Here is a 16,350-nt window from a genome sequence, read left to right as displayed (position 1 = left end):
AAGCTCCTTGAGATCAGGGACCTTATTTTTTCTGCTGTATCTCCCTTAGCACACTGGGAAACATGTAGTTAAGTGCTTCTTAAGTCTGAAAACCACTTCCTATGGAGCAGGAAAGTACCTTAGGAAGTGGCTTATCTAGTGCCCTCATTTTACAAGAGAGAAAATGAGAGAAGTGAAATGACTCATCTTTATTGTGGCAGAACAGGTGAGTAGTAGACCCTGAACTAGAACTCGGGCCCTGTTCTGTGTGTGTGTTACCAAGCCACCTTGACTCTGGTTTACGCTTAGGGAAAGCACTGGACCACTTCCAGGAGTAGGTGGCATTGGTTTCTGCCCACATGGATGCTAGTGATGTCTACCTTGAACAATAGCCTGAAATTCTTCCCAGTATTTCTCCCCATTTTTCATCTTGCCCTCTTAAATTTATGAAATCTTCCCCACTTAGGAGCTAGGGAATGAAATTGAACCCTCAGGAAAAAAATAGTATCAAGATGCAATTTTATTCATTTATCAACATTTATTCCTTTTGACTAGGGGATAGTATAAAAGCAAACTTTAAAAAAGTTTCACTAGCTGTTAATTTTTTCATGAGAATAAATATCTTTAAAAAGCTAGCCAAGTCTAAAATGCCTGTTCACTAAGAGCATTCTACATCTAGATTTTTTTAGTTATATTTATCAGAAGTTTTTTCTTTCACTTACATTTTGTGCTTTCATACATTAGAAACACAAGTCTAAAGTACAGTTATATTTATTCTTCTTGGTTATAACCTATGATTACTGGCAGGTTAGCATGCATATCCTTATTATTTTGAATAAACAAGTTGGAGAGATGTTAATGCTTTAATTTTTTCAGAAAAGTGAAGAATACTCTCTTCATCTAATGGCCTAGAGGGTAAAAATTGAATTGTACTGAATCACAGGGAAGAAAAACAAAACAGTTGCCAAAAGTTCTCATCTAATTAAATTTATACATTTTAAAAATGAAGTTCATAATGCAGTTTGACAAATACAACAAATCATTTAATTTAGAAAAACTTCAGTTTAGGGTTTTGATTAATTAAAGAGAGAATGCACAAGTTAGAAAGAGGCAGTGAAAGATGTGTACACACTTACATATAAGGGATTCACAGGGGAAATCCCTCCAGATCAAAAGAATTACATGTATCTGAGATGTTATGAATCTGGCATTCACTTGGCTATAGCTGTCATCAAACCATCCCACATCAGAGCATTTAATTAGGGAAATAGGGCCTCTCTGAACCTCAGTTTCCTCATCTGTAAACCAAGATTATTTAACTAGATGACCTTTGATGTCCCTTCCAGCTCTCAATTTCTCCTGGATTAACTAATTTTATATCTTTATTCAAATATTTAGAACTTTTAAGGTTCCACTCTAAATTGAAAAGCCAGAGTGGCTCAATAAGTACTTATTGGTTGAGTGATTAAATTTGGCCCATATTATGTGCATTAATCAACTCAGCTAATGATATGTGGGTTATTTCAGTTATTTTCAGCCAAAGATGTTTATCAGATCAACAGTATTTTGTGCTGAAAGCTTTATGTAGCAAAAATGAGTAATAGGTAAACTCTGCTTGTACTAATGGGGAATTAGTGTTTGATCTTTTAACAGTGAAGTTTTCAGCATGAGCATATGAAGAAAGGCTTTGATATTAATTGTACATTTCAAACTGAACCATGTCTGAACTGAAACGGGTTCTTTCCAGAACCATCTGTTCTTATTCATTTCTTCTTTCCTTACTCTTTGCTCTGTTGTGTAAATATTCTTGTACAGTTCTTCAGGGATCTGCGAACTAGAAAGGCAAAGAAAGCCATACATCTTGTTTACAGCCTTGTCTAATCCTATCTGTAAGAGTAAAGTAAAAAGATAGAAGTTTTTATTTGGTAGGTTCTAAAATCTGAAGTTTTTTAAAACTTTTGATCAAAAACAGCAATAAGACTGTGATGATGTTATTTAAGTATAATGAAAAGATACAGTTTAGGTATAGTCATTTTGAAACTCTTAACTTTAGACCATAAAAGTTTTAATTTAAACCTATTTGTTCATTACATGCTTGAAAGATTATTTTAGAAGCTATTTTATAACATTTTACCACCCTTCTTTCAGCAAATTTTATTAGTTTTTATTTTTTCTGTGAATATAATCAGAATTTCCATAATGCAGAATCTTTTTGAAGATTCCTCTTGGGTCATTAGATATCTGCCAATTTCAAACTGATTGGTGCAAGTTGCCCAAAAACCCTATTTAGTTTTAATGGTCATTTTTTTTAAAAAAAGAGTATGTCTTCTATTATCAGCACAGATTACATTTTATTACCTGTCACTTTTCATCTTGCCCTCTTAACTTTACAAAACCCACCTGCCAAATATAGGTACCAACAAACCCTGGAAACCAAGATTGATTAAGAATTGGGTGGCAAATTAACACTTTCTATCTAAAAAATTATGATAGTTTTGCTTTTTTGCCAGTCTCATATTAGTACTAGCTTTGTGACTTCTGATACTAGTTTTTTCAGGAATAAATCAAAACTAGAAATTATCAGCCCTGCTCTCCTATTTCACTGGGGAAGCTGAGAACCAGAAAAGTTAAGTGATGGGCCCAGGCCTCCCAGTGAACCGTAGTAGAACCAATCCTAGGATCCAAGAGCTGGCCTGGTCCGGCTCCCTCCAGCATGCCTGCCCCATTTGAAGGAGCAGTGAAGTACCATTTAGTGTGCTTTTTGTGGTCATTTACTTTTGAGTACATTATCTAAGATGTGCTAGTTAAAACTTAACTGCTCTTTTGAATGATGTGTGACATTTCTCCTTCATTCTTTTAACAATATTAACTTTGTTAGCTAGTTTGGAATTTTATTACTCACCATTTTGGGTAGAAAGATGTTCTCTTTGAGAATCTGGATTCCTCCTCCAAGTAACTAACCTCTTCGTGTCTCAAGAGGAGGTAACAAATCAAATATTAAGAATTGAAATTGATTGAGGCCAACATATGATTTCATTTAAAGCATCAATAGGTTAATTAATGTTTTCATCCAAAAACTATTTTGTAATTGTGCCCAAGGTTGAGACTGCAGAATACTTGATATATTTATTTGCAGACAATAGAAACTCGTGGAATAGAATAGAACACTTTGCAAATACTAGAATATTAGTGGTTTCTCATTACAGTGCTCCAGATATATTTATTAATATTTGATTGATTCATTCATTTATTAAATGAACATTTATTGAGTACCAGCTACTTTGCTGGATGCTAGAACAAGACAAAGTCCTGCCCTCATGAAGCTTACATCTAGTGGGGTTGTGAAACAAGCAAGCAAATAAGATAATTAGGATGTGATAAATAGTGGGATGGAAATATGCAAGGTGATATATGATAAACAATAAATGAGAATGGCCAACTTTAAGTGGGGTTGTTAAGAAAGACCTCTCTTAGGGCTTCCCTGGTGGCGCAGTGGTTGAGAATCCGCCTGCCGATGCAGGAGACACGGGTTCGTGCCCCGGTCCGGGAAGATCCCACATGCCGCAGAGCGGCTGGGCCCGTGAGCCATGGCCGCTGAGCCTGCACGTCCGGAGCCTGTGCTCTGCAACGGGAGAGGCCACAACAGTGAGAGGCCCGTGTACCACAGGAAAAAAAAAAAAAGACCTCTCTTAAAAAGGGGACTTTTAAGCAGATTCCTGAAGTTAAGAATGAACCAGGCAGGCAACGAGCTAGGGAAAGGGCATTGCAGCCAGAGGAAACAACAAAAGCAAAAACCTCAAGATGGAAAGGGTCGCTGTTTCCTTCCTGCCTGTTGACTGAGATTATAAAAACTTCCCACCTACCACTCATAGGAATAATGTGGTGATATCAATAAATTTAATACAAAATGACCAAATTTGGGTTGGATATGTATAATAGACAATGAAGGAGAAATGGAGATTTTTTTCTCTACTTTTAAAGAAAAGAAAATTATTTGAGGATACAAGAGAATAACACGAGAAAACATTGAGAGATCTGGATCTTGCCTTCTGTAATCAAATGCTGCATTTTGTGATGCCAGTTGTCAGTGTAGAAGTTCACAGAAGATAAAGATCTTGGCCTGGGGTTGGGACTTGACCTGGGCCTTGGAGAATGAGTGAATTTGGATTGGCCAACAGGAGGCAGAACAGCGTGTTTCAGGATGAGAGAACTATGTAAATAAGTATACTAAGATGGCGTGATACACGCACACAAAAGATAATTATGCAAGAAGATGGAAGTGTTAACTGACCTTGTTGTGGTAATCATTTCACAATATCTACATGTATCAAATCGTTAAACTTAACGATTAAACTTAACGTTAAACTTACCTTAAACTTACACAATGTTGTATGTCAATTATATCTCAATAGATCTGAGGGGAAAAACCTTTTTTAACAAAGATACTATGGTAGACTGAACTTGAATGAGTACTTGAAACCCTGAAGACTCAAGCTTCAGCCAGGATGGTCTTTGAAAAAATAGAAGATAATAGATGGTCTGATTCATAGAGGTCATTGAAAAGTCAGTAAATCATTTTTGACTTGACATTTCATACAACAGAGGGAATTATTATGGTTTCTTGAATAAGAAAGTTGTATGGTAAAAAGAGAAATCAGATAACATAGATACAGAATAATGGAGACAGGAGGGGAAATCCTGGAGAATGGGAAACCAAGGAAGAGGACCTTCTTTGCTCTCATGCCCTTCATTGTACCTGGTGATGAAAATTTGAATGGACTATGCTCGTATCACAGAAAGGGAATGGGCTGTATATGCGATGTTGCCAAGAACTTTAATGTTGATGCTTAATAACTGAAGAGAGAAATCAGAAGTCAAAATGCATGCTCTCTTGAGCCCCAGGGGCTGGCTGACCAGTAGTGTCAGTGATGGAACTAGGGACATTTGCCTTGGACATTAAATGATTGATTTCACCTTGGATATCTTAAGTTCCAAAAGACAACAGGGTGCCCAGATTGTGATGTGAGCACAGAAGTAGAAGTGTAGCGCTAGAGTCAAGATGGAAAGTTGAATTTGGGAATGCAGTGATGAAAACTAAAGGCTTAGCTCTTGAGAATGAATGCTTTTGATGAAGAGTGTGTGTTTGGGGGTGGGGGAGGTATACATGTGCGCGCACGCGCACACACACACGCACGCGCACACACACACGCACACGTATTGGGTTGGCCAAAAAGGTCGTTCGGATTTTTCCATAAGATGTTAATGGAAAAATCCGAACGACCTTTTTGGCCAACTCAGTATATTTGTCTATAAAAATATATATTCACGCACACAGAGAACCCAAGTAGAATGTACCAAAACAGCAGTTGGATTAAAGACAAGAAAGAATTTCAGGCAGTAAATAGGGAAAGTTCTTGGGGAAATACCCTTATCATTTTACCATAAAAACTACCACTAACCTTTTAGAGTGATGACTGTGTGTCCTCAGGTCTTTAAATATGATAGTTCATTCAGTTTCTTTCCACAACCTTTAAACTAGCAAATGCTATTGTTATCCCCATTTTATAGTTGAGGAAGTTTAAGCACAGGTAGATTAAGCAGTTTGCCCAAGATTATACCCAATTTGAAGAAGTAGAGCTGAGATTCCAATATAGGCATTGTGTTTTCAAAGCCTGAGCCCTTAACTCCCATGCCATATGGCTATAATATTCATGATGGTGTTTTCATTACAAGTCTGACTTCTGTCTTATGTAAGTTTCTTGAAAAGGAGTTAGTTAATTAACAGTTTTAAAAGTTGGGTGGAAACTAGAAAGTCAGCAGATGGCTGGGCAGTGATTGGATAATCCCTTATGGCAGAAGAGACCTTGGAATTCTCTAGGGTATGACAGAGACAGGAAAGGAAGAATATACCTTTTGGCTTATTTTCTTTCTCCTCTTCTTCCATTCACCGTTTGCTGTTGAAACAGGAAATTGTCCACTTCAAAAAGAGTTATAATAATAATTTGCGGGGAAAAAAATGGTATCTTTATTTTTTAGTGCCTTATATACTACCAAAGTCTGTGTCCTCATTTGTATTCCAGGAATGCTGGTTTATCTAAATTGACCGCCAGCCAAATTCTTACATTAAAACTCATTATTTCCTCAACTTTCATTACAAAGTAAGAGTTAGATTCCAAAAAGAGTAGGGTTTCAGAAACAGCGTCAATATGGGTATTACTGAATTCTCCTCAGCCCGGAAGCCCAGTGCCTGGATTTCTCTATGGGGAGGCTTGGGTCTTAAAGCACGAGTTAAGGACTGAAACCCCTTCCTCTGGAAAAGCCACACAAGGCTTCTTTGACAGTGGCTTTAATGAATGCTTTCCCTTGCTGGGAGAGGACTTTGCTTTCATTCTCCATGCTTCTCAGGGTTTCCCCAACCTTTCTCTTCCCTTGTTTGAGGAAGAAGCAGAGGAAATAGTAAGTTCCCAGCCCACCACGCTGAGTCGTACAGTATGGCAAGGAGAAGGGACAAGGCACCTGCTTGCTGCCACAGCTATCACGGGGAAAGCTGTAGCAGTCCTTCCTTCAATGAGTAAATTAACTTAGTGCTTTTCTTTGGAACTAAAACTGTGAATGGATGTCATCTAATTAATCTTCCTAAAGCACAGTTCTGCTCAAGTGAACTGGCTACTCAGAAACTTTCAATATTTTTCCATTTTAACAGGATAAAATTCTTAGCCTTACATTTACGAGCCTTCATGATTTTGGCCTATGCTATGTATACCTGACCTTATTTACCAGTATTCCGCCTTTTTGTGGACAGGGAAGCTGACTTATTCCATTTTCTTCTGCAGGCCCCCGCTTGCCTGTGTCTGTGCTTACATTGATACCTTCAGGGATGCCCCTCCACTCCCCACACCTCAGCCTGTCTCTAGCATCATTAACCCCCATTACATGCTGCATACAATCCTCATCTAAATGCCATCTCCACCATACAGCCTTACTGAACTCATCTGAACTCCTAGGTGATTGTACGTTATGCAGTCATTTTATCTGTGTTCCAGATATTTATGTGCATATATTCCCTTCTTTACTAAATTATTGGCAGAAATTTGTATCAAATGTAACTTTGTATCTTCCATATCACCTACACTTAACATAAGAGGAAGTTAAAACCTCACAGGGCTGAGAGGATGTATAGATTACTTGTAATAATGTCTTTTTTTTTTTCTTTTTTTTTTTGCGTTACGCGGGCCTCTCACTGTTGTGGCCTCTCCCGTTGCGGAGCACAGGCTCCGGACGCGCAGGCTCAGTGGCCATGGCTCACGGGCCCAGCCGCTCCGCGGCATGTGGGATCTTCCCAGACCAGGGCTCGAACCCGTATCCCCTGCATCGGCAGGCAGATTCTCAACCACTGTGCCACCAGGGAAGCCCAATAATATGTCTTTTTACAACTTATCCTTTCTCTGTGCCCTAGTAAATAAGTGAAGCCAAAACAGGACCAGAGCTCCTGATTTTCAATCCAAGACTTACTCACCAGCAACAGTGGTTCTCCCCCCTGGCTTGTACATTGGAATCACTTGACACCACCTGTGGTGCTTTAAAAAATTCTCACCTGGGAGCCCCAAACCATAGAAATTAGAATCGTAAGAGTGCTACCCAGACATCAGTATTATTCAAATCTCCCTACATGATTCTTTGTGCAACCAAGATTGGTAATAAATACTGCACAACACAATGGCCCCTGGACCAGTCTTACTTTCCTAGGTAATTCTATTAATTTGAGAAACTTTTATTTTTTCATATCAAAAAAATTTTAAGTAGAAACATGCTCAATGTGAGATAGTAGAATAGCACATTTTGTTTTTCTTTCAACAGTAGCTCACTTAATTGTTTAACTTTTCAGATATTTCGAAAGAAAGCAGTGGAACTTGGGGTAAAATTGCTACCTGCATTTCATACTCCCTCTGGAATACCTTGGGCATTGCTGAATATAAAAAGGTAAAACTCTTCATTTTCGACAACATGTTTTAAGTTGACATATTCAAGATTGTGGTCTAACAATTAAACACCGGTGGATAATTACTTGAATGATGTTGGTGACTTGACACCATTGGGAGTCTTGGTGTCTGTCTTTGTGTTGGAAGTTTTATTAGTGTTTTTCAGTGTTCCGTGGCTTTAGATGGGTTCCCATCATGGAATCGAATGACCCCAAGAGAGTCATGTACACAAGACATGATTCAGTGTTTTCACTGTTTCATGGTGATGTTACATACTGTCTCCATAAATTCTAAGAGCATCCCATTATCTTTAAAATTGTCATCAAAGCATTTCACTTTCAAAGAAGTCAGTTCCTAAGATCACTTCCCTTCAGTTAAGCTTCTGGTCAGAGATATTGCAGAGATACAACATTTAGAGTAATCAGGTCTCCCACACAACAAGTTGGTGTAACTGAGACTGGAATACCTGACGCTGCTCACCCACAGTTGTAAGGAGGGAAGGGGACTGCTCTATTGGCCCAGATCAACCCATCCTTCTCGTCCCATTTGGGTGGAGAACCCTGGCATGCCAAGTCCATGGAAATGTGGCCCCAAGAAACGCCGGGGCCGAATAGACTTTCTGGTATTCTCCCAGGAAGTTCTTTGAATTTTCATGATAGCTTGAGCATTTTGTTAATAAACAATTTTATCTTAAGCTTCCTTCTTAACTCCTTCTTCTCCAAAACTAATTAATTGCGTATATGTCTCTTTGTGATGATGATGAGGATGACAATGATGACAGCTCTTTTGTCGTCATAAAATATGAAGGTTTATTCTAGGTACTTTACCCATATTACCACATTTAATCCTCACAACAACCCAGTAAGGTCAGTACTGCTGTTATCTCTGTTTTACTAATCAGGAACTTGAGTCACAGAGAGACTAAGTCATTTGCCTAAAATCATGCCATATGTAAACGGTAGAGCTAGAATATGTACTTATATGTTTATACACACATTGATTCATAGGCAGAAGTTAAATGGCTTTCTCATTTTAGAAATGGCAAGAGGATGCGCAAGGTGACTTGGCAAGATTAATGCACATTTCTTCCTAATTATTTATTTTAGTGACATTCCTTCCTAAAATTAATCATGAAAAATCATGAAATTAATTGGCTAATAAATCAGTTAAATTCATGCTTTGTTTTCATTTGTATGTTATATATCTATACCTTGAAATCACGCTGTACCTGTCTATAATTTTGTGTGTGTGTGTGTGTGTGTTTGGGGCAGAGGCATGGGTGTTGAGGCAGTGAGCCAGGGAGAGTTCAAACCCCTGGGCCACGTTAAACTGAGGTAGTTCTCTATTGCATAATGTGATATCTCAGGATCCATTCTTCCCTTTGGACTCCTACAGCTTTCTCTGTCATCTTGGAGATCAATGGCATGTGCTCTGCTGTCTTAAGGTGAAAGTGGGCATATATGCTTGGCTTGGAGGCAGCATGGTGTTGGGAGATCCATGAGGGTTTTTTTTGGCTTATGTAGATCACCTATATTGCCTTCCATATCTTCAGACTTTGTACTTATAGGTAGTATTCTGACGTAGAAAGTTCTCTGTTACTTGAGATAAGATCCAATTGCAAAGACACTGTGCACATTTAACACATATTTTTCCTACTTACCCTCTGAGAAGAATGATATGGGCATAATAGTACACTGAGTTAATTGGTTATCAAGAGACCTGGTTCCAGGTATTTTATAGGTATTCTAGGTTTGTCTTTAGAGCAGCCATTTTAACTCTCCAGGCTTATTTGTAAACTGGAAGTTACTTAACTAGTTTTTTTTGTACCTTTTCATGTTTATAGCCCACTTTGAAATTCTGATGAAACACAGCCCTCTCCTCATAAAATGCATATTCCTGAGGACACATACTTTTACTCAATTTACAAAAGCTAACAGTACCATTGGAGTCCACCTAGGACCTAAGGGCCCCCCAGGTTTAAAATACTGCAGTGAATGATCACTCCAGCCTTCTACTCTAAGATGCTGTGGAGCTAGTTCTTACTCCTTCCTGGAAGGTAATGGAACTAGATAAAAGGCCTCCGAAAACGAATAGAGATGTGGGCCTACATCTTTGCAGAAGTTCAGTTAGTTATTGTAAGGTGCTGATATCATTTAATTAATTCTAGCCTCTTGAAATCATCATAAGAAATTAGATTGTTTTAAAGCATATTTAACCTAGTGTTTATTTTTTACAGCCAAGAGGATTTTTTCCTTAGTTATACCTATCCTTTGTGTACAGTGGAGACATTTTTCAGTACATAAAGGAATACTTCTAAAAACTATTCAGTATTGAATCTGCTGTTATCTTTTTTATCTGTATCTCCTGAAAGTTCATTAACTAGAGCTTTAACTTTTTCTTAAGACCTTATTTTAGATTTATAGTATTTTACAGTATTTTACATTAGAACTTTTAATTTCAAATATTACAGGAAAATTACTTTGGGTCAAAAATAATGTGCCATTTCATTTATGTATTCTCTGATGTTTTCATGTTAAACTAGAGGAAATTAGGTGACCATTTTACAACTGACAGGAACACTTTTAACTTCTTCCTGGCAACCTGTATGAATTTTTTATTATATATTTTATCCACTCTCAATTCCATTTACTAAATAGCGGTGGCTTACCCGAATTTATACAGTAAATCTTGGCAAAATTAATAGTAATATCAACCCACTAAAATTCATCCTATCCCTTTGCCCAATCAAATACTCTCATGGAATCCTTTCTTCTTCCAGCTGTGAAACTGATTTATCATCTTGAAGAATTTTCTCTAGGGTACAAAAGCAGTGTTTCATATTTAACTGCAATAATTAGATTTCAGGATGTGCTGTTGATGTCCATCTGTACATATATGCTGTTTTCTCTGAATCTCTGTATTTTCACAGTATGGGCCAGGGGACAAGGGACAGCTGGCATGGAGCTTATTTTCTAGTTTTCTGAAGCCTGTCACCAGTAGAAGTTTCAAAGGAGATGGGGAAAAATATGTCTGCCACAATTATATTTTAATTAACTTCTCAGAATAAGGGAGTATCTATAGAAGGATGCCCAGGAGAAAAAAGTGCTCAAGGATGCATTTTAGAATAGCTCCGTATTCACTGTTGACTGGCTTTGAAACTCTTGGCAATAATTGTGATGGGGGAGGCAGATATGCTGTCTGTAATATCATAATTCTGTTCTTCTGCCTCAATTTTGAAAATAGTTAACGGAGGCTACTTTTTGCCAACACCTATATGTTAACAAAAATGTGAACTTACTGGTAGTATCGGTTCACATTCCTCTAGTATTCAGGTTTTTGCCTAAAGATAATTGGTTTCTTTACCTTTTCTTTGTTTAAAAAAAAAAAACAACAACATTTATTTTAGTCCCTGCTGTGATGAAGTTTCTATGCTAGGTCCAGGTAAGATTTTCTGCTTCTTTTCACTTTATTTAAAAAGATAACAGACATGGTCTTTCTCTCAGGGTATTCATATTTACAGCCTGGTTAGTAAAGCAGAATATATATTTTGTATGTTATACACTCACTCATGTAATTGACAAATGTAAGGTAGTCTGTGCCAAGGAGAGATAATAAGTACTCACCAGGTTGATTTAAAGCAGGCAGTATTTTGAATTGGGGAGGTTTATGTATTTGGAGCCAAAACACCAATAAGCCAAATTAGATTTCAGTATTTGTGCAAACTGAGAATAGCAGAGAACCTAAATAATTTACTCATATCCTGCATTAGAAAGTCTGTCCCAAAATCTGTTCAGAAAAAAATGTTATAACTATCTTTTCTGCTCCATCTATAATAAATTCTCAGTTCAAGAGATGCTATATTAAGTTGTAAGTTAATTGAAATTATGAGTTGATAACAAGTGGTAATTTGACTGAACAAACACCTGGGTGTTATACACAGTACCTGATTAGAGCAACATGCTTGCTTCACCAATACAACAGTAGAATGAAGATGCGTAAGTTACGTAATACCTCTGCTAAAAGGAAAACTTTGCCTAGATTTAACAGATTAGATTTTGGTAGAACTCAGTTTCTCTTATGTGAAAATGTTAAAATTTGATGTCTGATCTTGTTACTACTATTAACAAGAGACCCTATGCATTTTTTTTCTCCAACCTAAAGAAGAAAAATCACTTCTGTGGTTTGTAAAATCAAACATTTCACCACTTCCATATTTCAAGGTATAATTTAAGCCTAAGTAGAATATATATACTAAGTAGGGGTTTTCTAAAGTATGTTCTTAATTTAAAATAATATGGTTAATATTCCCATTATTCATTTATATCACAGGGCATATAGTCTGGGCATGCCTAGTAATTATTCTCTCTTTACTATGAGTTAGTTTTAGCTTATAGTGCTTTATCACTTGTTTCTCTTTGTGTATTTCTCTGAACTGACACCTACCTGGTGGTTATATTAGGTTAGTGGATCTGTCTACAGCACGTGATTTTATTGCGCACATCAAGGAATGTGCTGGGAAGTGACTGATCTCTAGTCCAGCTCTCATTAGTAAGCAAGGAAATGAATGAACCACAACTCCCTTACCTGTTTTTATTTCCTGCTTTGTAAAGCTTTATTTATACTCTACTTAATTACAGGATTCTACTCTAATTATCCAATGCAAATGTATACTATGTCATTAGTTACATTGCAGTGTGTATTATTATAATTAAATTGCAAATTGCTTTACTTTATCTGAAATGGGGCCTTAATTAAGAATAGTACACAGCTTATTGTTTTCTAATAGTGAAAGATTATCCTGTATGAAGCATGTAGTATGTATATTGTAACAAACCCCCTTTTTGTGTTTCGTAATACTTTGGTGGTGTAAAATGCTTGAATATTAAATTATAGTTGGTGAGTTTTAATAGACACAAAGTATGAAAGACAGTCTAATTAGGTTAAAAAAAATTTTAGAGTATTTTCCATATATCTCCCTGCATATTTACTTGACAATTGAAACATAAACTTCTACATTTTAAAATTTGCTAACCGTCTTTTAAAGTACCTGGTTTCAGATTTGAAAGAGGTGTATTATGTTTTAAAATGAAGCAGAATACAGTTGTATACTTTTAACATCGTAAGAATAATATAAAATTTATCAAGAAACAAATCTTCTGGGCTTCCCTGGTGGCGCAGTGGTTGAGAGTCCGCCTGCCGATGCAGAGGACACGGGTTCGTGCCCTGGTCCAGGAAGATCCCACATGCCGCGGAGCAGCTGGGCCCGTGGGCCATGGCCGCTGAGCCTCTGCGTCCGCAGCCTGTGCTCCGCAACGGGAGAGGCCACAACGGTGAGAGGCCCGCGTACTGCAAAAAACAAACAAACAAACAAACAAACAAAAACGCACAAATCTTCTGATATGAGCAGATCAAACTTATTTAATGATTTGCTAATATTCTAAGAAGTAAAATAGTACTTAGTTACCCTAAAAATGTTCTGTAGCAGTTATATAGCCCAAATATAAAATCAGAGCTGCATCTTACAATTTATCTTTTATTTATATGTTTTATGATCTGTTAAGAATTCAAAGGTAAGTTCTACCAACTCTAGAAAAGTAAAAAAGAAGTTACAGTCTTTACAAGTATTTTAAGCAAAACTGCTTTATGTGTTTATTTTTTCTGATTGGATAATTTATTATATTGGGTTTCCCTCTTTTATCTATTTTAATTCATTTGGCCATTTATACTCTTCTGGAAATAAAAATAACCATACTTTGAGGTTTTAAAACTGACATGCACAAAATTACTAATATCAGACATCAAAATATTAATACTACAGTTAAAGCTGCTACTTATTAACATTGTCAATATAGCTCTTGGCCTTGGGTAATTCACTTAACTAAGTTTGTCTTCTCATAAGTAAAACTAAAATAACAACAATGATAGTGTCTATCCTGATGACCTCATGAGGCATTTTTGTGGAAATCTAATGAATTAATATGTAAAAGAAGATTAATCATTGCAAAGTGTATGAAATAAATGTAAATTGGAATGATTATTATTAATTTATGGTTTTGTGCTCAATTTTCATTATGAAATTGTGTATGTGTGTGTATAAAACAGTAAAATAGGACATAGCTAAAACTGACTTGGTTTTGATACCTTTTTATGGTAATCTTCAGTTTTTAAGCCACTCAGTGCTTCTAATCCATTCTCAAACTCAAGTCCCATTTTCCTGTCAGGAAGGAAGATGGTATTAGTAGAACCAGCTAGAAGTGTGGAGAGAATGTATCCCCATGGTCCATATAGGATCGTGGTGGCTTCATGCTCCAACATATATTATTTTCAAAATTATTTTGGAATAAGCCTATAGGATCAAAACTCAGATTCCTCTCTCGAATTATATTTATTGGTGACTTACCTGTTCTAGAAATAAGAACTGTTCAACCCATGAGGTTTAAGGAGAGTATGAGGCAATAAAATGTAATGTTATTTTCCCAAGTCCCACATGCCAGCTAGTGCTTAATTAATATGTCACAAACCTAGTCTATGAAAACGTATATATATATTCTTGCTAGAAGCATCCACGTAGCCCTGTTTTCTAGTTCTTAGGCTGTCCTACTTCTACTAAGAGTCTGACTGCTGTGGTTATTTTCTATCAGTGATTCTTAGCCTTCCCGGTGCTTTAGAATAACTGGTGCATTTTTTAAAATATCATCGCTGCCTCTCTACCCTACACTCTGTTTCATCTGGCTTGGAGTAAGGTCCTGGTATTTTTTTAAGCCTGTTCAGCCATTCCAGTATTCATCTAGGGTTGAGAATCACTGCTATGAATCTAGTATTTTTATCCTAAGGATAGCTGCATTTCTCTTCTCAGTTACCTTTGAAAACTTTTCCCTCCCCATTGATTGTCAGTTTAATTCTTGAAATATGGAAATATATTAGGCAATTGGTTTGAAAATACCCAGCTTTAATAGAACAGTGGTTCCCACCCTTTTAGAGTATGTAAGAATTGCCTAGAGCGCTTGTTAAAACACTTATTGCTGGGCCCCTCCCACGGAGTTTCTGATTGGGCAGATTTTTGGTCAGCCTTGATAATTTGCATTTCTTACCAGATCCCAGGTGATGCAGAGGCTGATTGATGCTTCTGGTTCAGGGGTCACACTTTGAGAACCATTGTAATAGAAGAAATCACTGAGACATCCGAGCTGTTTAGATTCTTAAATCTCGGAGCTGCTCAGAGAGGCAGCCAACTCCGAACATCCATGGGGTGGAGGGGGTTAGGGGGTCTGTTTCTGTGATAAATTTACTTTTGTTAATAATTAGCCAACATTTTCACTTATCCCTAAGCAGTTTGTTGCTTTTTGTAGAAAACAGCTAATTCCAGACTTTAATTACCCCAAAAGAGTTTACATCTCCTTTTTTCTCTTGCAATATATAGTTTTTAATCCAGTAAGACTAGAAAGCAAAGTTTGGGTCATTTTAGCATAGAAGGAGAAAAAAGGCATTTTTAATTAAGGACTTCGGAGTGACTGTTAAAAAGAAGAGCTGGGCTTCCCTGGTGGCGCAGTGGTTGAGAGTCCGCCTGCCGATGCAGGGGACACGGGTTCGTGCCCCGGTCTGGGAAGATCCCACATGCCGCGGAGCGGCTGGGCCCGTGAGCCATGGCCGCTGAGCCTGCGCGTCCGGAGCCCTGTGCTCCGCAACGAGAGAGGCCACAGCAGTGAGAGGCCCGCGTACCGCAAAAAAAAAAAAAAAAAAAGCTATTTCCATAAAGCCATTCTTGTTGCTTCAAGCAAAGCGACTTTATTAACAGCAGCTGGTGACCTGTTTTGTATCTGAGGACATTCCACGGTCCATGAAAAGAGGCTAAGGTTATCCTTCCACCAGAGGAAGAGAGAACCTAAGCTTCTTCAGAATCATTTAATCCTCTCACCAAGCTACCGATCACTGAGTCCATGCCAGGCGCTTAGTAGCTTGACCAAACTAAAGGCATTTATTTATTGCAAGTGGACAATAAGGATGGCAACAGTTAATTTAAATGTACTTTGTGTATAGCCTCCTTTATTAAGACTTAAGGGACAAGTAGTTCTGAGCAAAGGATGCTTTGCTGTTTCTTAGTCATGCATCGTGAGGCAGAAGGAATTTGAAGAGCCTCAGGGCAGATGAACTGTTCCCTTTCTTCCCACTCCTCTGGTCATAATTGAACTTAATACCCAGGTGAATGGGGTTTTCAGTGTCCTTTGTCCCCTGAAGGAAGAAGCAGATCTAATCTGTTTCTGAACACAGGCTCTAAGAGTCCTCATAACTTCTCCACACCACCCACTCTCTTTCTCCATGAATCTCCATCTGCCACAGACCACTTCTGCTGTGCTTCTGGTAGGGCAGTGGCAGAAAAGTGAAGTGTGAATAG

General features: G+C 37.6%; 1 protein-coding gene across 1 annotated transcript in view; it reads left to right on the top strand.

Moving 5' to 3' along the window:
• The window catches only part of MAN1A1 (mannosidase alpha class 1A member 1), a 172,904-nt gene that overhangs the window by 83,121 nt on the left and 73,433 nt on the right, over positions 1-16,350 (top strand). The window contains exon 6 of the mRNA XM_059083869.2: positions 7,865-7,959. Coding sequence (XP_058939852.1) covers positions 7,865-7,959 — 95 coding nt within the window. The remainder of the gene's footprint in view (positions 1-7,864; positions 7,960-16,350) is intronic.

The sequence above is a fragment of the Kogia breviceps genome, chromosome 13, assembly GCF_026419965.1.
Source record: "Kogia breviceps isolate mKogBre1 chromosome 13, mKogBre1 haplotype 1, whole genome shotgun sequence".
NCBI classification, from domain to species: domain Eukaryota; kingdom Metazoa; phylum Chordata; class Mammalia; order Artiodactyla; family Physeteridae; genus Kogia; species Kogia breviceps.
Note: the sequence above shows the minus strand (reverse complement) of the source record. Positions and strands in the feature narration are given on the sequence as shown.